Raw genomic sequence first — 22,946 nt, forward strand, 5'->3', positions numbered from 1 at the left:
TAAAAATAAGCTACTTCAGGTCTTGAGAGCTCTTGTGGATATACATGTGCTCTGCTGGTCCGACAAGAGCCAAGAGCTTCCTGCTGAGCCCATATTAGTGCCTTCCTCTATTGACATCATTGATGGAACCAAAGAGAAGAAGACAAAGTTAGGTAAGGAAGGGCTGTTCCCTTTTTCTCAGGTCTGAACAAAGAGTCCCTGTGGGGGTATCTGTGTTCAGAAAGACCATCAATATCATATATCAAGGGGTTCTCTCATTCGTTTGTTTAAAGATAGAGTTTTGTTATGTTGCCCAGGCTGTAACTCCTGGGCTCAATGGGCGCATACCACCACATCCAGTTTGAGGGTCTCTCTCAAAGCCTATGACTAAAAAACGGAGAGAAAATTATCATTTAAACCATGAAAGAGACGTGGATGTAGTGAAAAAATATCCTGTATTTTCCGACTTGTTTTCATTTCAGGAATTCTAGCTCCTTTTTAACCCAGGTGTTAGTATTTGTGTTTTGATTTTTGGTTCAGAAAATATTGACATAATCTTTTATTGGCTTCTAGGTGCAAAGAATTGAGATAAAAGGATAAACCATCCCCAATTTTAGAAACTCACAAGGAAGACAAACACAGGTGGCATTGAAACAGACATGAACAAAGCAAGATATAAATAGCTTGCAATCTCGAATTCTCCACATGAAAGAGTAAGATGGTAGCATGGACTACCCAAAGCACATATAATTCACAAATACTTTCCCTTTGACTTTGAAATATGTTTGGGCCCTATATTTGAACAGAGCATTTCCAATGATTTGACATTTGTAATAATTTGAAGTAAAACCTCAATTTAGGAGAAACAATTAAGAAATCAGTGGTATAGAAGTACAGGATTTTTTTGTACCACTGATCATTTCTTCTCTGTTGTACTTTATACAAGATATGGTCAGTATCACTCTTAGAATGGTGCGAAATTTTTTATACAAAGGAGGCAGTAATATTAGCCTAGAGTTGTAAATAGAATTTTCTTACACACTAGCAGCCATGTGCTTGGGAGTTTGCCCTATTGAAGCACAAAGGATTATAAGGGAAAATCTCACTTAGATTTTCCTAAATTTCAGATAGTGGGTCAGCCTCTCTTCTCAGGCTACAAGAAGAATTATCCCTACCACAAACTGAAGTGTTGGAATTTGGAGTGCCTCTGCTATGGGCAGCTGCTTGGGAGCTCTGGCCCAAGGAACAACAGATAGCTCTGCACCTTGAATGTGCCTGCTTTCTCCAAGTTTTGGCCTGCCGCTGTGGGAGCTGCCATGGAGGAGACTTTGTCCCCTTTCATCATTTTGCAGTTTGTTCTACTAAGAATTCCAAGGGGACCTCTTAATTCTGTACTTACAGAGATACTGGCTCAGTGCTAACGCAAGTGATCGCAGAAAAATTGCAGCTGCCTTCTCCCCAAGGTAAACCCAGGAGGCAGAAAGAGGATATATGGGTATTCATGTACTTGGAGTTCTTCATCAAAAAGTCGAAATCAGATTAAAGGAGAAAAGTAGGTAGAAAGAACCACTTATTTATTCCTGAAGTACTAGAGATTAAAAAAAAATGTAATCTCAGAGTTAAAAACTACCTTACAGATCATATTTGTTTTGATTGGCAATCTTGGGCAAGTTACTTAACCTCAATCAATTGGGGACGTAATAATACCAACTTCATGGGCTGGGTGCAGTGGCTTACACCTGTAATCCCAGCATTTTGAGAGGCTGAGGCGGGTGGATCACTTGAGGTCAGGAGATGAAGACCAGCCTGGCCAACATGGTGAAACCCCCTCTCTACTACAAATACAAAAATTAGCCAGGCATGGTGGCAGGCGCCTGTAATCCCAGATACTTGGGGGTCTGAGGCAGGAGAATCGCTTGAGCCTGGGAGCCGGAGGTTGCAGTGAGCCGAGACTGCGCCACTGCACTCCAGCCTAGGTGACAGAGTGAGACTGTGTCTCAAAATAAATAAATTAATAAATTAATTAATAATATCAACTTTACTGGGTCATTGTGGGGATTAAATTAGTTAAAATATATAGTGTGCTCTGAACAGTGCCAGACATATGGTGATTGCTCAATACCCTTTAGCTATTGTTTTGATTATTACTATTATTTTTCAGCTCAGTACACACACATTGAGTCCTTATGTGTATCAGATTCTATACTAAGGAATATGATGTGCATAAGCCTTGGTCTTTGCACTCCTGAAGCTATCTGTTTTGGGGGTTACTATAGATATATAGATAGAGAATTCTAGTATGGCATGGTAAAAGCAATGAAAATGAGAAGGGGCCATTAACTCAGCCAGGGAAATATGTCAGTGAAGATTCTCCTTTGAAGTAGATCATGTCAGAATTGCATCTTGAGGGATAAGCAGGAGTTAGCTACCTGAAGAAGGTTTTATTAGTTAATAGATATTCACCATATCCTGTTAAACTGCATCCCAGATGAGTTCATTCATCTTTGTTTAGCCTTTTCAGTTAGCTTACCTTACAGAACAACTCATTGTCTCCAGCTGTCAGAAAGTTTCTTCTTTCATCAGGATGTGAGCTGCCTCCTTGTTGTTTCACCCATTTTTCATAGTTATACTCTCTTCCGTACTTGAAGATAGCTATCAAGACCCAACCAAATCCTCTTTCCCTACTTTGATAAAACAGGAGTTGGTTTGGTATTGGGGGTGGGGTGATGGTATGTGGAAAATGGTAGATAGTTGTTGGCAAAAGGCTAAAATGAGGGATTTGGTGTATGATACAATTCCTCTTCTAGCTATAACATCATGACTATGAAGGTGGACCAATGACTTGGAGCAATTAGTCATTGGTTGATGAGCTCTATGTGCATTTGCACCTGTTGTGCTTTCCAAAGTCTGGTACTGTGAAGAAATTGTGCTATTGTTCATATTTCCTGTGTGACTTTTTTGCTTTTAAGAGGTCAGTTTTGGCTGGGCACGGTGGCTCACGCCTGTAATCTCAGCACTTTGGGAGGCCAAGGCAGGCAGATAACGAGGTCAGGAAATCGAGACCATCCTGGCTAACACAGTGAAACCCCATCACTACTAAAAATACAAAAAATTAGCCGAGCGTGGTGGCGGGCACCTGTAGTCCCAGCTACTCGGGAGGCTGAGGCAGGAGAATGGTGTGAACCCGGGAGGCAGAGTTTACAGTAAGCCAAGATCGTGCCTCTGCACTCCAGCCTGGGCGAGAGAGCAAGACTCTATCTCAAAAAAATTTTTAAAAAAATAAAAATAGGTCAGTTTTATTTATTTATTTATTTATTTATTTATTTATTTTGCTTTGGATTAGACAGGCTGGTTGATCTATAGGAAAAAGGCTCAAGACCTTCTCAGCCCAGCAGAACCCTAAGGAGTCTTCCCAGACGGAGGCCTTTGTGCATTGCCATTGCAGACCAGGCACTGTCACTGCCTGACTCCAGAGGGTACTATTACAGAGGCTATGATATGATGGTGCCTCTTGGAGTTATGTACTGCAGTAGAGCTGCCAATATCCTCAGTTATCTTAGCTGTGATTTAACATTATTATCATCAGCAAGCCAGTCCTTTTACTTAACCCAAATCCTCCCTAAAACAGTCCTCTTAGACTCCTTATCAATCCTACCATCCATGCTGTGAATTCCAATGGGTAATATCTGAACATCATTCCTAATATTTGCTGTTGTGATCTATTAGAAGGCAGCTTCAGAAGAAGAGTCAAATCTGTAGGATAAAGGCTATTTAAAAGCCTGTTAGGTAAAGCTGGAAAGCTCTCTTGGTCACTGACTAGGGAACTGTGGTATCTTATACTGTCACAATTTTCTTCACTTGGTTTTAGCCTTTACACTTCACTCCGATCTGGTCATGAACTTGATCCATATGTATTCAAGGATTTCCACTATTAGTGATAGCCAGCAAACCAGGATAGACACATTCTTTATTTTTACTTCATTTTGAAACTACTGAGCACCTCCTTCAAAATCAGAACTAGTTTAAAGGTTTGGGAATGAAGAGAGTTACTATTTGAATCACAACTAGTTGTGAAGGAATTTACAAACTACCATCCTAATTTTGTGTTGTAAACTGCAGAAGAAAGGTAGTCAGGAATTTAAAATGTCCTCAGTTCATCCAAACGTGGAGAATTAATCATATTTTTTTCTCCCTACAGATAGTTTTCAGTTCCAGACAAAACCATCCAGAACTCAGGAGGCCTTCTCAAATGAATGCTGCAGGTAGACAGAGATGCTGAGGGTGAACATGGAGGGACCAAAAGTGACACAAAGATGACCATTAAACTGAGCCACTTATGTCACTTGCAGATGAGTGGTGACTCTTGTACTCAGTATTAAGGTTAACAGAGAAGATTTGGAATGGCAATTTTTGATTCTCTATAGGGAAATTCTTTCTTTTTTTTTCTTTCTTTTTTTTTTTTGAGATGGAGTCTCTCTCTGTTGCCCAGGCTGGCGTGCAATGGCATGATCTTGGCTCACTGCAACCTCCGCCTCCCGGGTTCAAATGATTCCCCTGCCTCAGCCTCCCGAGTAGCTGGGATTACAGGCACGTGCCACTACATCTTGCTAATTTTTGTATTTTTAGTAGAGATGGAGTTTCACCGTGTTAGCTAGGATGATCTTGATCTCCTGACCTCATGATCGGCCCGCCTCAGCCTCCCAAAGTGCTGGGATTACAGGCGTGAGCCACCGCGCCTGGTGGGAAATTATTTCTTTTTTTTTTTTTTTTATTATTATACTTTAAGTTTTAGGGTACATGTGCACAATGCGCAGCTTAGTTACATATGTATACATGTGCCATGCTGGTGTGCTGCACCCATTAACTCGTCATTTAGCATTAGGTATATCTCCTAAAGCTATCCCTCCCCGCTCCCCCCACCCCACAACAGTCCCCAGAGTGTGATGTTCCCCTTCCTGTGTCCATGTTTTCTCATTGTTCAATTTCCACCTATTAGTGAGAATATGCGGTGTTTGGTTTTTTGTTCTTGCGATAGTTTACTGAGAATGATGATTTCCAATTTCATCCATGTCCCTACAAAGGACATGAACTCATCATTTTTTATGGCTGCATAGTATTCCATGGTGTATATGTGCCACATTTTCTTAATCCAGTCTATCATTTCTATCATTGTTGGACATTTGGGTTGGTTCCAAGTCTTTGCTATTGTGAATAGTGCCACAATAAACATACGTGTGCATGTGTCTTTATAGCAGCATGATTTATAGTCCTTTGGGTATATACCCAGTAATGGGATGGCTGGGTCAAATGGTATTTCTAGTTCTAGTTCCCTGAGGAATCACCACACTGACTTCCACAAGGGTTGAACTAGTTTACAGTCCCACCAACAGTGTAAAAGTGTTCCTATTTCTCCACATCCTCTCCAGCACCTGTTGTTTCCAGATTTTTTAATGATTGCCATTCTAAGTGGTGTGAGATGGTATCTCATTGTGGTTTTGATTTGCATTTCTCTGATAGCCAGTGATGGTGAGCATTTTTTCATGCGTTTTTTGGCTGCATAAATGTCTTCTTTTGAGAAGTGTCTCTTCATGTCCTTTGCCCACTTTTTGATGGGGTTGTTTGTTTTTTTCTTGTAAATTTGTTGGAGTTCATTGTAGATTCTGGATATTAGCCCTTTGTCAGATGAGTAGGTTGCGAAAATTTTCTCCCATTTTGTAGGTTGCCTGTTCACTCTGATGGTAGTTTCTTTTGCTGTGCAGAAGCTCTTTAGTTTAATGAGATCCCATTTGTCAATTTTGGCTTTTATTGCCATTGCTTTTGGTGTTTTAGACATGAAGTCCTTGCCCATGCCTATGTCCTGAATGGTAATGCCTAGGTTTTCTTCTAGGGTTTTTATGGTTTTAGGTCTAACGTTTAAGTCTTTAATCCATCTTGAATTGATTTTTGTATAAGGTGTAAGGAAGGGATCCAGTTTCAGCTTTCTACGTATGGCTAGCCGGTTTTCCCAGCACCATTTATTAAATAGGGAATCGTTTCCCCATTGCTTGTTTTTCTCAGGTTTGTCAAAGATCAGATAGTTGTAGATCTGCGGCGTTATTTCTGAGGGCTCTGTTCTGTTCCGTTGATCTATATCTCTGTTTTGGTACCACTACCATGCTGTTTTGGTTACTATAGCCTTTTAGTATAGTTTGAAGTCAGGTAGCATGATGCCTCCAGCTTTGTTCTTTTGGCTTAGGATTGACTTGGCGATGCGGGCTCTTTTTTGGTTCCATATGAACTTTAAAGTAGTTTTTTCCAATTCTGTGAAGAAAGTCATTGGTAGCTTGATGGGGATGGCATTGAATCTATAAATTACCTTGGGCAGTATGGCCATTTTCACGATATTGATTCTTCCTACCCATGAGCATGGAATGTTCTTCCATTTGTTTGTATCCTTTTATTTCATTGAGCAGTGGTTTGTAGTTCTCCTTGAAGAGGTCCTTCATGTCCCTTGTAAGTTGAATTCCTAAGTATTTTATTCTCTTTGAAGCAATCGTGAATGGGAGTTCACTCATGATTTGGCTCTCTGTGTGTCTGTTATTGGTGTATAAGAATGTTTGTGATTTTTGTACATTGATTTTGTATCCTGAGACTTTGCTGAAGTTGCTTATCAGCTTAAGGAGATTTTGGGCTGAGACAATGGGGTTTTCTAGGTATACAATCATGTCATCTGCAAACAGGGACAATTTGACTTCCTCTTTTCCTAATTGAATACCCTTTATTTCCTTCTCCTGCCTAATTGCCCTGGCCAGAACTTCCAACACTATGTTGATTAGGAGTGGTGAGAGAGGGCATCCCTGTCTTGTGCCAGTTTTCAAAGGGAATGCTTCCAGTTTTTGCCCATTCAGTATGATATTGGCTGTGGGTTTGTCATAAATAGCTCTTATTATATTGAGATATGTCCCATCAATACCTAATTTATTTAGAGTTTTTAGCATGAAGGTTGTTGAATTTTGTCAAAGGCCTTTTCTGCATCTATTGAGATAATCATGTGGTTTTTGTCTTTGGTTCTGTTTATATGATGGATCATGTTTATTGATTTGCATATATTGAACCAGCCTTGCATCCCAGGGATGAAGCCCATTTGATCATGGTGGATAAGCTTTTTGATGTGCTGCTGGATTCAGTTTGCCAGTATTTTATTGAGGATTTTTGCATCAATGTTCATCAAGGATAATGGTTGAGAAAAACTTTTTTTAAATACCTTTTTTTTTTGAGATGGAGTCTCGCTCTGTCACCTGGGCTGGAGTGCAGTGGCACCATCTCAGCTCACTACAACCTCCGCCTCCCATGTTCAAGCGATTCTCCTGCCTCAGCCTCCCAAGTAGCTAGAATTACGGGCATATGCCACCACGCCTGGCTAATTTTTGTATTTTTAGTAGACACGGGGTTTCATCATGTTGGCCAGGCTGATCTCAAACTCCTGACCTCAGGTGATCCGCCAGCTTCAGCCTCCCAAAGTGCTGGGATTATAGGCGTGAGCCATCACACCCAGCATTTTAATAGCTTTTAAGTGCATTTTATATGTAGCATATTTATTTCCAGCTATAAATTTGTCTTCTTAATTATTTTAGCCCAGATGATATTAAAATGAACATACATTTCCTAACCATGTACCTCCTGGGTCTCTAATGCTTATCAGTGTTCAATGTCCCTACCTGGAGTTCACCAGCCACTCTATATACAGTTTTCCATCCCACTTATCTAACTTGATTTCTTACTGTTTTCAAACAAAAATCTATTCCACATGAACCACTCCCACACTAACCTGTGTGTCTTTGTTCACACAATTCTCCCTTGTTAAATGCTGAGTGACCTCCACATCTCTCTACCTATTAATATGTTGACCATCCTTCAAGGCCCTCCTCAGTCTCCACTTTTTTAGATCATTATAACTCAGAGAGATCTGACTTTTGAGCTCAGCGTGCCTGTGAAAAGTACACTAGATCAGTAGTCAGTGTGGTAAGCTCTAGTTTTGGTTTGACTTCTCAGTAGCTACAAAGCTATATGTAATCTCTCTGAGCCTCAATGACCTAAAAGAGGTAATTTTTGCCTGCCTGAATGACAGGGTTGTTGTAGGATTAGATGATGATATATAAAATAGTATTAAAATGTGGTATTAGAAAATTCAAAAATGCTAACAGAAAAAATGTATTATTATTGCTTTGTATCATTTTTATGTTTTATTTAATATTTAGTTGTTATTTAACTATTCAAGTGTGGTATTTCCCCATTTAGATTGAGGTATTTAGATTGGCTTTTGGCTTTTAAAAATTCCTAATAGAGCTTTGCAGTTACAGCTGTAGTCCCTGACTTTTAAAATCTTATGGAGTAAAGGAGGAGAAGGATAGACAAATAATTAATGAATGATACAGGAAGGCTTCCTGGAAAAAGTGACTTTGAGACCCGGTAATGCCCCAATAAAGGTGGCCACTCTCAGTTTTTCATTTTCTTTCCACAAAGAACAGGGGAAGAGTTCCTAGATCAAGTGAAGAGGAAGCTGGCTCAGACCAGCCCCAAGAAAGACCTGTTGACCACAAAGCCTTGTCACTGTAAGGATATCCTGAAGTTAGTGCTCTCACCCCTCACCCAGCATTGCTTGGTCATTGGAGAAACCACCTGTGCATTTTATTACCTGCTGGAGGCTGCGGCTGCCTCCTTGGACCTGTCAGATAATTATATGGTGAGCAGGCTCTGTAATCTGCCCTTCAGCTGACCCTTTTACTTTGAGAATTTGATTGCAATCTCTTACAATCATAACCATGAGTGAAAAGTGGAAGAAAGTAGGAGAGAGAGAAGAGCTAGAAAGGATTTAGGAAAAAACATGCAGTGGGAATGTGGTAATGGAATAGCACCAATCTGTGCCAGCACTGCCCCTGACTCTTGCACAAGCAGTCCAGCTCCTGTTTCTAGCTTGAAATCCAAATCTGTTTCAAATTCTGATCTCATCATAACCTTACTCCAGCCTTTGCCCTAATCTCACCCCAGCATCATCCTAATCCTAATCTGGTTTCTTTATCCCTTGCCCTGTTTGGAGGCCTTCTTTTATTTGAGGAAGGCAAGCAGTCTTCTGGGCCAACCCTCAGCATTTTCATTTTTGAAAAAACAGAAGTTGAAGATCTGTCAGTTTGAGGAGGCCACTTTCTGCCGTCTTCTGTCAGAGGTGAGGGCAGGGGGTGACCTTGAAGTGCCGGCTATTTCTCCTTGAGGGTTACCCTATTATTTCTTTTAAAATCTTTTCATTGTGTTTTGTGTATGATTATAAATGTGATAATGTGATAAAAAGGTTTATATACATTTAAAATATAGAAATATGTAATAGGTAGAAAGTGAAAGAGCTCCCACTAATCCTACACCCCCCACCATAATTAGTAATTGTATGCATGTTCCACCAACTGTACACAAACAGCCATATCATTGTTTTCCATTTGTTTATAGGCTCATATTCTACATTTTCTTGCTCCTACAGCTTGCTTTTATTCTTAATAGTACAGACGGAACATATTTACGTATTGGTATGCATACTGATCCACCACATAGTTACAACTGCCAAGTACTCCATTGGCTAGATCATAGCTTAGCTCTTCCCTTCTTCAGGTGCATTTAGGTTATCTCTAATTTGGGGATTATTATAAACATTGCTACAGTGAATATTCTTCTTAAGTATCTTTCTCCCCTTGTGAGAGTGTTTCTGTAAGAGAAATTTCCAAAGGTGGCAATGCTAAGACACAATTTTAAAATTCACAAATACACTACCAAATTGCCAGCCAAAAATATTATATCAATTCAAGTTTTTTCCATTTCGTCATATCCTTACTAACATCAGATACTACCAGTCTTTTCTAACCTTGCTAATTCCTAGACAAAGTTATATTGTTTTAATGTGTTTCTCTTAATTAATAAGATACATCATTATTCTAAGTTTATTGGTCATTTGTATTTTTTGTGAATTATCCATTCATATTCATTGAAGTAGATATAAACTAATTTGCTCATTGGAGTATATGTAAACTAATTTTAATGTAAACCTTAAGATAATTTGGTTAGGAGAGTAAACTTAATGTACATAACGTCTTGAAGGCCGAAGGGAATATTAGAGTTGTCACATTGTTGCATTATTTATGCTTCAACCAAGAGGTCTTCAGAGCAAAGTTAAATAATTATTCTTTCCCTTATAAGAGAAAGTTATTGTACAGTCCTCCCAAGATTGTTCTTTGTTCTAGAATCATGTAGTCTTTATCACTTTCTTGAGGGATTCAGCCTTAGAATGTGAAGATATAGGATAACTTCAAGGTAGTTCCCCAGCTCCCACCCCACATCTACTATGATTCAACCTGTTTAGGAAGAGAGATAAAGGATTTGGTGATATTATAGATGCTTTCTGTGTCATGTGAGAGCATCTGAGTCTCCACTCAAATGACGATCCCTTCTCAGTCTAGCAGCATCATATTTTAAATCACAGCCTTCCTCTACTGCCCACTGACAAATGTGTGGGAGATGAGAAAGGAGGATACTTTCTCCATAATCCTATTTTCTAAACCCTTTACTCACTTATGGCCACACTGGTGCTTGTTAGGGTGACTGCTAACCAGGCTATGCTCTAGCTCAGCTCACTCTAGCACATCAGTAACCCCAACTACACATCTCAAAATGAAAGAGCCAGTGTGTTATATCCAAAACCTTATATTTACATTAATTCTTCCTGTTTTCCCATCTCCAGGTCTGTTTCAACATGGGACATATCACTTTAGCCAAAAAATTGGCTAGGAAAGCCCTTTGACTGCTGAAAAGGAATTTCCCTTGGACCTGGTTTGGTGTCCTTTTCCAGACATTCCTGGAAAAGTATTGGCATTCCTGTACCCTGAGCCAACCTCCAAACGACCCTAGTAAGAAGTGAGAAGGCTTCCTAAAACTGTAGTTAACTAGCCTGAGCTTTGCCTTTTTGTCCTAAAACTACTCTTTTTCTATCAAGTAATCTTCAAGCATCTAACAGACAAGCAGATAATAAGACATGTAACAGTCAGCATACATATATATATGCATGTAACAGATAAGTGTATAACATACAGTTTTAACTCTTCCACCTTACTCCCCCAGCCAATTACGTGTAGCAAATAGGGATTCAGAGAATGAATCTCTTTTTGAAACCTCTCTCTGAACTTTTCCTGATCAAGAGGGATTAATTAAAATGGCATATGAGGTTAGGAGTAGTGGGATCCAAGGACTATTTCTGAATTTGAACATCTGTAGATGGCCCCATGATGAGTAGACTTGGAACTCTTGTAGGGAGGGAACGTTGGGCATTAGTAAAGAATAAGGGTGTGCTAACCATCCTGTGCCTCACAACAGTAAGAAGAATTTGGCAGTCCTGCAGCAGCAGGTGCATTGCCTCTCCCTACTCTGGCAGCTCTATAACCTGGAGGCCACAGCCAGTAGCTACAGGTTTGCCTGCCTGGCTACTCTTATGCAGAAGAATTCAGCTGATGAGTTTGCAAATGAAGCCCAGGTAAGCAAGTCCTTGCTTTACCTTTGGACCTCACTCAGAAACCAAGTTCCTGGTGTTAGCATGATTCTGCAATAACCCAGACAACACTGATCATGTGTTCAAGCGAGGTTTCTCAATTTGAAGTTTATAGATGGGTTTCCAGGTATGAGATTATCTGTGAACTCCCTGAACTGAATGCAGAATTTTATGTGTATATTCAAAAGAACCTTTGGGGGTTGGCAGGAGGAAGAAAAGGGGTCATAGCTTTCATCAGATTCTCAAAGAAGCCTCTGATCTAAAAAAGATTTAAAACTGCTGATCTAGGAAAAAACAAAAGGAAATGTGTCTTCCTCATTTTAGTGTCTCATCTTTCTCTCTGTCTTATCCACATATTCAACAACGAACTATTTGGTGAACACCTATTATATGCCAGGCACTGATCTTGACTCCAGGGAAATATAATAAGTAAAATATACAGTAAGTTAGGTGATAATCAATGCAGTGGAGAAAAATTAAGTGGAGGCAAAGGGATATGGGGTTCTGTGAGGTGAGGGGTGGGGTATAGCTTTGAACAAGGTGGTCAGAGAAAGCTTTGCTGAGCAGGTGACATTGGAGTAAATATCTGAAAGAGGCGAGAAAGCCAGACTGTCTGGGAGTAGAGTATCCAGGCAGAGGGCACAGTGAATGCCCAAGGCATATACTCTGTGTTTGAAGGACAGTGTGACTGGAGGGGAGGAAGAAGAGGAGAGTGAACCAAGACATGAGGTCAGAAGGACCAGGAAGGGGTGGGATGGCAAATGGTGCAGACCTTAGATTGGCCACTGTAGGAGTTTTGGCTTTTACTCTGAAAGAGATGGGAAGCCATTAATGGGTTCTGAGAAGAGGGGTGACAGTATCTACTTATATTTTAATAAGATCATTCTGTCTACTGTGTTGAAAGTAACCTGAAGGGGACAAGGGAGGAAGCAGGGAGACCAGTTAGGAGGCTAATGCAGTAATCTAAGAAAGAGATGGTGATGGCTTGGATTATTGTGGTAGGGAAAAAAAAGTTGGGGGTGGTCTTTTGTCAAAATAGAGCCAACAGGGTTCACTCATGGATCAGTTCTGGGATATGAGGGAAAGAAAAGAGTCAAGGATAATCTGAAAAGTTGTGACCCGAACTTCTAGAGGGACAGAGATGCTCTTAATTGGGATAGGGAAGTCTGCAGGAGGAACAGATTTGGGGGAAGATTTGGGAGCTAGGCTTTAGATATGTTTTACTTGAGATGCCCATTAGACATCGAGGTGGAGACAAGTCTGGTGAATGTGAGTCCAGGTGAATACTGAAGTCTGGGGTTCATGGGAGAGGTCTGAGCTGGAAATAGACATATGGGAACCATCAGTGTGCAAATACTGTTTAAAGTCACAGGACTGGGTGAGAACACCAAGGGAATGAGTATATAGAAAGGAGAAAAGGTCCAGGGACTTTGTTAACAGCTCCAGTGTTAAAAGGTCAGAGTGGTAAGGAGAAACCAGGAAAAGAAACAGAATAAGTTGCCAGGGAGATAGGAGGAAAACCAAGAGAGCATGGCATCCTGGAAAGCTAGGGAAGACAGTGTTCCAAGAAGAGATCACTATTTCAAGTGTGCACATAGTTATATAGAGATCTAGGCAGCAGCCCTGAAGAGCTCTATGGAGCAAATATCAGAGGTCTTAAATTAGAAAACAAAGAAGAGGGAGTTTAATCAGTGTTTTGAAAGGGCAAGTCATGGATTGGAGAGGAAAAGCAGGAGCATGTAGAGAAAGTGGTTTGTTTAAAGAACAGGCAATGAGAATGATCCAATTAGAAGTGTAGGGGTGAGAAGGAGCATGTTTTTCTAGCTGGGTTGGAGGCAAGTGGTGGGATACCAGGAGTTTAGACTGGGTGAGCAGCAAGGCACCATAATAGGCTCTTACATAGGAAAGGAACAAATTGGAAATGTCACGTGAATGTACAACAGGAATATTTTGCCCTGTGTTTGTTTCCCTGCAGGTTGTCTCTACCTATGTGGAGCTCTCTCAGTTCTCCCAGAGCATGGGCATCAAGGACAAGTGGCTTCACTGTGAGCAGATGGCCATTCAGAAAAGCAGTTTATGTTGGTTCTCCAGGGAGGGGTTGTTGGCCACAGCTCAGCTCATGCAGGCCCTGGCCTACACCAAGCTCTGCCTTGGCCATCTTGACTTCTCCATCAAGCTGGGTAATGGGACTTAGGGCTGGTGGGTCTAGGGCTTTTAGAGAGTACATGTTCACAGCTAGACCTCACACAGTGCTCTTGAACCTCCTCAGGTTTTCAAGCTCGTGAGATATGCAGACACCTCAAGAAACCAGCTCTGGAGAATCTGGTTCTCTCAGTTCTCTTCAGATCTGCATTTCTGAAGAAGAAGTATTAAGATCATTTTCTGTCATTTGTATTTGTATTTGTTTCCCAGAGAAGTTTGGAGTGGAGAGGGAGATGCTGTTCCATTTCCACACCTTGGGATATCCTTCGCTTGGCCACTCCAGACACATTATCTTAAGTGCGGAAGAGTCAGGAGTGGAAATGCAGAGTCAGAGCTACTATATATTCCTCAGTACTTGGGTCTCATGGACAAACCTTCTTCAAAAAAAATCTGCAGGGAGATAGAGAATTGCAGCAGCTGAAGACTCTGGAAACTGCCTCAGAGGCAATCTCCCACCTCCTTTGCCTAGAGATGGGTCTGATCCCAGGCTTAGATGTTCTCTATGTAAATAGAGCTATGAAGAGATCTAAAGGATGTTAGGCTGCTTTGAAGGTGTAAGACCCCTTCCTTTCCTACCCATCCTCCTCACTCCCTAGCTGGTCCCAGTGGCTCTCTCTCTCGGCAGATTTGGTCTGTGTGTCCATGTACTGGAGAGTCAGTGGGCACTCATTTCTCGGAGTTATGATGTCCTTGGCCTGGCCTGCTTTTACTCTGCTTGCTTAGATCTGCTGCTCTATGGAAAAGATAAATCTTGCACAGGTCTCTGCTGTACTCCTGAGGGATTCAGACCTCAGATGGGGCTCTAGGTTTGGAATACAGGCAGTCATGAACCTGTCCCTCAGGCATGGCCTCTGCCCCTGACCTCTGGCTCCTTAAAGTCTGGGAACCATTTGTGATTCAGGGGTGTCTGCCTTAGGGGTCTTGTTTCTTTCCCTGTATCACATACCTTCTATACCCTGGTTCCTACACTGATATTATATACTAGCGTGGTTACCTTCTCTGTCCACAGGATTGCTGTGTCGACCCTTTAGTGAGTGTCTGTGTTTCATTCAAATCTACGAGCACAGCCGTGTTCTAACCTCTCAGAGCAATGTCATGCTGGGGGTCCACTCCTCCCTGGCCATGGGGTAATGTATTACTCAAGGGCTGTGGAAAGGATAGACATTTAAGTCATTTAAGCTGTCTCTCCCCACCAGACAGGACTGTTGAACATCTCTAACCAACTTTTAAAGACCATTCACCTCCCATACCCTCCCATCTTATTAGAAGGGTTCTTGTCCTTTAACAGGTTTTGGCCTATAGGTCAAGGGTTACATTTAGGGTTACACTTAACTGCTAGAGTAACCCATAGCAAGGCTGAATATAATTGGTCTCCTTTTAAGTTTCCTTGTATGTGAGTTAGCAGCCTTGGTCACTTTCTAGCATCACCATTCTGATTGTCCATGAGGTCTTAGAGCCTTAAAGAAGTGATGATTTTAAGCAAAAGTCATGGTTGGTAAGCAGCGGATATTGCTGAGAGCTGTTACTCTTTTCCTCCAGGTTTGCCCAGGAATCACAGTGGGACCTGTTTGAGCACTATTTCTCCAAGACTTGCCAGTTGGTGAAAAGAACCAATGCCTCGCTAGTTGGTGCACATGGCTTTGTCGGATTCCCAGAATGCCATGTGCTAACGTTACAGAAAATGCCAGAGCGTATCTTCATGCATATTCCTCTAGAGCTTTGCAGCCAAACCCTTGAGGTACCTGTTTCTCAGCTGTCCTTCGACTAACAGCTGATTCACTTAGTTCTACCCTATGGTGCTCTTTCTACCACCTGCATCTCTTCCTTATTTTCTCTTTTACTGGCTCTGTCTCCTTTTACTCTTTGAATCCTTTGTTTCTCCACCTAGAAAGTTTCTACCTACTTTATGTATCCTTCCCGATATTACTGCATCTAGTTCTGGACTGGGTTTCTTAACTTTCCACCTTTGCCAGCTGCTACCCAGTATCATTAAAATATTAACATTTAGCCTTGCTCAGTGGACCTGTACTCTATGGTTCAATCTATAATTTGACACATCTCCCTACAGCCATTCTGAGTCTAAAACACATTCCAATTCCTCTGTTTTCCAGGCCTATTTTGCCATCAGTAACTCCTCCCTGTTCCCCCAGCCATGAGTGAATATGCTGAATGAGGACCTTTGTAAGTTCTGATGAAGTGGCATGTTAGGAGAATGAAGCACTAATCCCAGAGCTAATGGACCTTCCTTTCCTTTCAGTACTTTAAGGAGTTCTTCTCTCGATGTATGACCTGCCCTGTCTATCACCAGTGGGTATCTGAGCTTAAGGCCTCTGTAATGAGATGTGAAAAGAGAGAATTCATGTCCCTGACTAACAGCATCAGACCTATTGACACCTGCTTGACCAGGATTTGGATAAAATGAGAATTTCTGCAGGAAAATAACTCTTAGAAAAGAAACTTAGGAATACAGAGTAAGCATTTCTTCCTGGAACCCTTGTGTGAGAGACATAAAGTCTCAGATTCTTACTCACAAGCAGTCAAAGGCTGCACCTCTGAAATAAAAAGGGACACACAGATGTAAGGAGTTAGTCCTTGCTCCAGAGGTAAGTATAATCCTCTTCCTAGTGCTAGCCCCTGCCTGGACAGATAGGAATCCCTTCTATTGTTAAACAGCAATTTCTTCAGCTTCTCTCAGCTCTTTGTTTCAGTATTGGTAACCCTTAGGCATAGAAACTTCTTCCTTGCTTTTAGCCAAAGCAGTTGGGTTGTTTCCTTGGAGTAACTGGATGGTCACTAAGGAGAGAAAAAGGTCTTAGAAGTCACAATGTAATGTCTATGAAGGTGAATGATAAGATTAGGCAAGAAAAGGAGAGGAAAGAATATAGTTCCTTTCCTCAGAGGCCTGCAAATCTTCTTTCCCATGGCTGCTATTTAACTTTGTAATTGCTGAGGACATTCTTTGCATTTGTGACATTCTTTGTGTTCCTTCTTTCAGGATTTGACAGAGTGGCTGATGTCAAGGAGAACAAGGATGCAGAAGAAACTCAAGATGTATGTATTAAAACAAAAGAACAATAACCTGAAGGGACCATGATTCTGTTATTGTATATAACACAAGGAAATGCCCCAGATTCTCCTTTTAATTGATATAGTGTACATATTAAGTATACTAGCCTTTATAGTTACTGCTATCTATATGTTTATCAAAATAAAAGACTATTTTTTTCTAAAACATGCCACTTAGATTTTTTTTAACTCTTAAAAGTCATTAGCACAACTCTACCAGAAGTTAAAACCAGGAGTAGACAGGAGGCCTGGAAGGCTTTAAGATGAACTGATTCCATCTTTTATAAGGTGAAATCCATTAGCATATGAAAAACTATGACCCTAATAAAGAAATTGCCATTACTTAAGGAAGACTGGTAGTGCGAGTGCCTAGGTGTTGCCCTCTTTTGGCACAGATATGGTAATGGGCTCCTAAGAAGTCAAGGAGTCTTTTGAGAGGTACAAAGGGCTGTGGGAATCCATTTCTCCTTTGTGCTATGTGATTTGGACATTCCCAGGTAAAATTGTGAAGTTGCCAGAGTGTGTATAACTTTAGCTTTCTTCCTTTTTCTTCTCTTTGGAGTTGCCATCTTTGGCCTTTATCTGTTTGATGGTGTTTCTTCTGCTGAGTATGATCTTCCCATTGATTTCTTACACTTTTTAACTCAATCATCTAGTGTCCATAGAGTGAATTTGCTAATGTTATGATAGCTGCAATTCGTTATTTACTTACTTGTGCTTGAAATACATTGTTTAAATCCTTTATCAACTCTGTGAGGTAAGTACTATTATTATCCCATATTACAGATGAAGAAATGGAAGCCTAGAAAGAGTTTACCCCAACAAACATAGCCACAAAATGGTAGAGCTGAGCTTCTAGGTCAGATTTTATTCCAGAGATTATGTTAGGCTATGCAAGCTTTCATGGGAACTAGGCTTTCCTGTACCCAGTCTTCACTATTCTCTTCAAATGGCCAAGATCAGAACTTTAAGGACAGGAAGGGAGAAGTTTATGAAAGGGAGGCCTGTACTTACCCTTTAAATCATGCAATCTAATCTATACATTTCCTCCTTCCACTTTTCTCCCTCTTGCTACCTTTCTTTTTCCTGTCCCTCTATTCCCTTCATCTTCCCCCTTGCATTCCTCCCATCTTACCCCTTCCTTTCTTTCTTCTTCTCACCCACTTTCTGTCCTCCTTCCTCATTCCTTTAAATTTCTGGGAGGTAATATAGAGTAGCAGTCCAGACAAGGACTCTGGAACCAGATAGGCTGGGCTGAAATTCTAACTCTGCTGCTTATTAGCTGCATTCATTTGGGCATATAATTTATCTTCTATATGCCTCAGTTTCCTTTTCTGAAAGAAGTTTTCCTTTTCCTTTCTAGAAAGTTTCCTTTTCCTTTCTAGATGGAGTTAAAATATCCTCTTGTCCTAAAAATAGGACAAAAGACTGTCAATGTGAAGATTAAGTGACTATAAAGCACCTGGCATACAGTAAGCACTCAGTGACTGGTAGCTATTATTATTGGTTCGGCTTTTATATTTAAAAGTAGATGTTACATTTATGTGGTACAAAATTCAAGAGAAACAAGTGTGTAACAGTGAAAAACTCTTTCCCATCTCTGTCTTCCAGACACCAGTTGCCCTCCCCAGAGATAGTCAGTGTTACCACTTCCTTGCGTACCATAGCAAAATTATACTATGCACATGTAAGCAACAGTGTATAGTTACTGCATCCTTCTTTCCCACAAATGGTGATGATAGGTAATAACACCCTGCACTACTTCGTCCTTTTTTTTTTTTTTGGCATTCCTTTTTGGCACTTTTTTTATTAAGATAAAATTCACCCTTTTAAGGTATACAATTCGGTGCTTTATAGTATATTTGTAAGATTGTACAATCATCACCATTACCTAATTCCAGAACGTTTTTATCACCCCAAAAAGGAACTCTGGTCCCATTAGCAGTCACTCCCCATTTCCCCTTCCCGTAATCTTTGTTAACCACTAATATATTTTCTGTCTTTAAAGATTGGCCTATTCTGGACATTTCATATAAATGGAATTATTATACATGGCCTTTTCTTTCAGTTAGCATAATGTTTTCAAGGTTCATTTATGGTGTAGGGTTACTTTTTATGGCCAGGTAGCATTCCATTGTACCACATTGTGGCACATGATGCCACATTTTATCTCTTCATCAGTTGGTGGACATTTAGGTTGTTTGCAGTTTTTAACTATTGTTATAAATAATGCTATGGTAAACATTCACGTACAAGTTTTCGAGTGAACATAGGCTTTCAATTCTCTTGCGTATATACCTATCTTGGCGTTTCCAGGAATTGTCGGGTCATACAGAAAGTCTGTGTTTAACTTTTTGAGGAACTGTCAAACTGTTCTCCAAAGCCTCTGTACCATTTTACGTTTTCACCAGCAATGATTGAGGCTTCCAGTTTTCCACAGCCTAGCCAACACTTGTTTTTGTTTGTCTTTTTTATTATAGCTATCCTAGTGGGTATGAAGTGGTATCTTATGATTTTGATTTATATTTCCTTAGTAACTAATGATGTTGAGCATCTTTTCATGAGCTTACTGGACACTAGTATATCTTCTTGGAGAATGTCTATTCAAATTATATGCCCATTTTTTAATTGGAGTTTTTGCCTTTTATTGCTGCGTTTTACAAGTTTTAAAAATATATTCTGCATACTGGACCCTTATTGGATTTGATTTGCAAATATTTTCTCCAATTCTGTGAGTTGTCTTTCCACTTTCATGACAGAATCATTTTGCAAAACAAAAGTTTTTAGTTTTCATGAAGTCAATGTATCTATTTTTTAGTTTGGATCCTTGTGCTTTAAGTGTCATATCTAAGAAACTATCAACTAATCTGAGGTCACAAAGATTTACTCATGTTTTCTTCTTTGACTTTTTTGTTTTAGCTTTTATATGTAGGTCTTTGATTTATTTTGAGATAATTTTTGTATATCATGTGAGGTCATGTTACAAAATCATGCTTTTCCATGTGGCTATCCAGTTGTCCGAGCACCATTTGTTTTTTAAAAAAAATATTCTTTCACTCATTTAATTGTCTTGACACCCTTGTTGAAAATCAGTTCATTTTAAATGAATGGGTTTATTTCTGGGCTCTCCATTTATTCTATTGGTCTATATGTCTATCCTTATGCCAGTACCATACGGTCTTGATTATTGTAGCTTTATAGTAAGTTTTACAATCAGGAAGTGTGAATCCTTCAACTTTACTCTTCTTCTGCAAAATTGTTTTGGCTATTCTGAGTCCCTTGCATTTACATATGAATTTTAGGATTGGCTCATCAATTTCTGCCAAAAGGACAACTGTAATTTTGATAGGGTTTGCATCAAATCTATAGAATAATTTGGGAAGAATTGCCATCTTAACAATACTAAGTCCCCTGATCCATGAAACTGGGATATCTTTTCCATATATTTAGGTTTTCTTTAATTTCTTTCAATAATGTTTTGTCATTTTAATGTATAAATATTAGTCTTCTTTTGTTATATTTATGCCTAAATATCATATTCTTCTTGGTACTATTATAAGTGGAATTGTTTTCTAAATTTCATTTTTGAATTATTCATTGCAAGTATATACAGAAATACAAATGATTTTTGCGTATATATATTTTTCTTTTTTTCTCAGACAAGTTAGAGAATGTGTATTGATTTTGCATCCTGAAACTTTGCTGAACTTACTAGATCTAAGTTTTTTTTTAGATTCCTTAGGATTTTATATATACAAGATCATGTCATCTAAAAATAGATGGTTTTCTTTCTTTCTAATCTGGAATCCTTTTATTTCTTTTTCCTCCCTAATTTCTCTTTCTTAGAACCTTTAGTACAATGTTGAATAAACGTGGTGGAGAGTGAATATTCCTGTCTTGTTCCCAATCTTGAGGGGAAAGATTTCAGTCTTTCACCTTTTAAGTGTGCTGTATGCTTTTGATAGATGGCCTTTATCATCTTGAGGAAATTCCCTTCTATTCCTAGTTTGTTGAGTATTTTTGACATGATATGATGTCAGATTTTGTCAAATTTTTTTTGGCATCTGTTGAGGTGACCATGTGGTTTTTGTCCTTTGTTCTATTAATATGGTATAATATCACATTGACTGATTTTTATATGAGAAATCAACTTTGCATTCCTGGGATAAATCCCACTTTGTCATGGTGTATAATACTTTTTATTTGTTACTATATTATATTTGCTAGTATTTTGTTGAAGATTTTTACATCTCCATTGATAAAGGATGTTGGTCTGTAATGTTTTTGTTTTTGTTTTTGTTTTCTTGTGATTTCTTTGTCTGTTTTTTGGATTAAGGTAATACTAGCCTCATAGAATGAGTTAGGAAGAATTCCCTTCTCATTTATTTTTTAGAAGAATTGGTAAAGGGTAGGTTTTAAAATGCTTTCAATATTTAGTAGCATTCACCAGTGAAGCCATCTGGGCCTGGGCTTCTCGTTGTGAGTTTTTTTAATTACTAATTTAACCCCTTTACTTGCTATAGATCAATTTTTTATTTCTTCTTGAGTCCATTTCAGTAATTTGTGTCTTTCTAGGAATTTGTTCATTTCACCTAGGTTATCTTAATTTGTTGATATACAATTGCTCATAGTACTCCTTTATAATCCTTTTTCATTTCTTAATGCCAGTAGTTCTCCCTCCAATTTCATTCTTTATTTTACTGATTTGAGTCTTTTTTTTTTTTCTTGGATAGTCTAGCTAAAAAAGGTTTATTGATTTTGTTGATCTTTTCAAAGAACCAACTCTTGGTGTTGTTGATTTTTCTCTATTATTTTTCTGTTCTCTATTTCACTTCATTCATTTCTGTTCTAATTTTTATTACTTTCTTCCTTCTGCTTGCTTTGATTTTAGCTTGCTCTTCTGTCTAGTTGCTTCAGGTAAAAGATTAGTTTGCTGTTTTGAGATCTTCTTCTTTAATGTAGGTGATTAAAGCTAAGTTTCATTCTAAGCACTGATTTTGCTGCATCCCATAAATTTTGGTATATTGTGTTTATATTTTTATTTATCTCAAAGTGTTTCTAATTTCCCTTGTAATTTCTTCTTTAACACAGCTGTCATTTAGAAGTATGTTGTTTAATTTCTGCATATTTATGCATTTCCAAAATTTACCTCATTACTAATTTCTAATTTTATTCCATTATGGTAAAAGAACATATTTCTGTCTTAATTTCAATCCTTTTAAATTTATGGATACTTGTTTATGGTCTAATATATAGTGTATCCTAGAGAATGCTGCATGTACGCATGAGAGGAATATGTATTCTACTGTTGTTGGGTGGAGTGTTTTATAAATGTCTGTTAGGTCTAGTTGATTTATAGAGTTGTTTATGTCTACTGTTTTCTTGCTGATTTTCTGTCTACTTGTTCTATCCATTTTTGAAAGTGAGATATTGAAGTCTCCAACTATTACTGTTTAATTTTCTATTTCTTCATTTAATTCTCTCAGTTTTTGCCTCACATTTTTTGAAACCCTATAGTTAGGTGCATATATATTTATAATTGTAGTATCTTCTTGATGGATTGACCTTCTTATCATTATAAGATGTCCTTTTTATCTCTAGTAACAATTTTAGTCTTAACTCTATTTTGCCTGATATTTGTGTAGTCGTTCCAGCTCTCTTTAGCTAGTTTTCATGGTATATGTTTTTACATTCTTTCACTTTCAACCAGCTTGCATTTTTTAATCTGAAGTTTTTCTCCTATAGGCAGCATATAGTTGGATCATGTGTTTTTAATCCATTCTGCCAATTTCTGCCTTTTAATTAGAATGTTTCATCCATTTACATTTAATGTAATTACTATAAAGTTAGATGTATGCCTGCCATTTTATTTGTTTTCTATTTGTCTTATGTCTTTTTTCCTCTCTTCATCAACTATCTTCTGTTTTGTTAAACAGATAATTTTAACTTTAGATTTATAATTGTTACTCTATGAAGTTCTCTTTTAAATCAGACAGATAGGGAGAAAGACATTTTTCTTAAGTAAACATTCCCTCTATTGATGCAAGTCTTTGGTTAATTTCCAGAGTTCTGAAAAAGTTGATTCTGAATGTATTTGCCAGTTTTCTTGTTTCTTGTTGCTTTTTTTTTTGAGAGAGAG

At 38.9% G+C, this 22,946-nt stretch overlaps 1 protein-coding gene across 6 annotated transcripts; it reads left to right on the forward strand.

Moving 5' to 3' along the window:
- Nucleotides 1–562: 562 nt before the first annotated feature.
- Nucleotides 563–16,973, forward strand: LOC129059932 (adenylate cyclase type 10-like). 6 transcript variants are annotated; one of them, XM_054557454.2, is made up of 12 exons: nucleotides 563–692; nucleotides 1,381–1,531; nucleotides 4,178–4,241; nucleotides 8,482–8,701; nucleotides 9,056–9,181; nucleotides 10,739–10,911; nucleotides 11,368–11,524; nucleotides 13,515–13,719; nucleotides 14,751–14,868; nucleotides 15,281–15,479; nucleotides 15,999–16,212; nucleotides 16,737–16,973. In XM_054557454.2, the coding sequence occupies exons 7-11, from the start codon at nucleotides 11,483–11,485 to the stop codon at nucleotides 16,161–16,163; spliced, it is 729 nt and encodes a 242-aa protein (XP_054413429.2). In that variant the 5' UTR covers nucleotides 563–692; nucleotides 1,381–1,531; nucleotides 4,178–4,241; nucleotides 8,482–8,701; nucleotides 9,056–9,181; nucleotides 10,739–10,911; nucleotides 11,368–11,482; the 3' UTR covers nucleotides 16,164–16,212; nucleotides 16,737–16,973. The 6 variants fall into 6 exon arrangements, with proteins under 6 accessions (XP_054413429.2, XP_054413428.2, XP_054413431.2 ...); XM_054557453.2 differs by having other exon boundaries at nucleotides 10,739–10,904; XM_054557456.2 differs by lacking the exon at nucleotides 16,737–16,973 and adding an exon at nucleotides 15,853–15,922 and having other exon boundaries at nucleotides 15,999–16,133.
- The last annotated feature ends 5,973 nt before the right edge of the window (nucleotides 16,974–22,946 follow it).

This window comes from Pongo abelii, chromosome 5 (assembly GCF_028885655.2).
Source record: "Pongo abelii isolate AG06213 chromosome 5, NHGRI_mPonAbe1-v2.0_pri, whole genome shotgun sequence".
Taxonomy (NCBI): domain Eukaryota; kingdom Metazoa; phylum Chordata; class Mammalia; order Primates; family Hominidae; genus Pongo; species Pongo abelii.

Excerpts from the sequence above, each read along its gene's own strand:
- LOC129059932 (XM_054557454.2), top strand. The coding sequence starts at position 11,483 with ATGCAGAAGAATTCAGCTGATGAGTTTGCAAATGAAGCCCAG. Across the intron at positions 11,525-13,514 it reads AGTTTGCAAATGAAGCCCAG|GTTGTCTCTACCTATGTGGA; the intron begins GTAAGCAAGTCC and ends GTTTCCCTGCAG. Across the intron at positions 15,480-15,998 it reads TTTGCAGCCAAACCCTTGAG|TACTTTAAGGAGTTCTTCTC; the intron begins GTACCTGTTTCT and ends CTTTCCTTTCAG.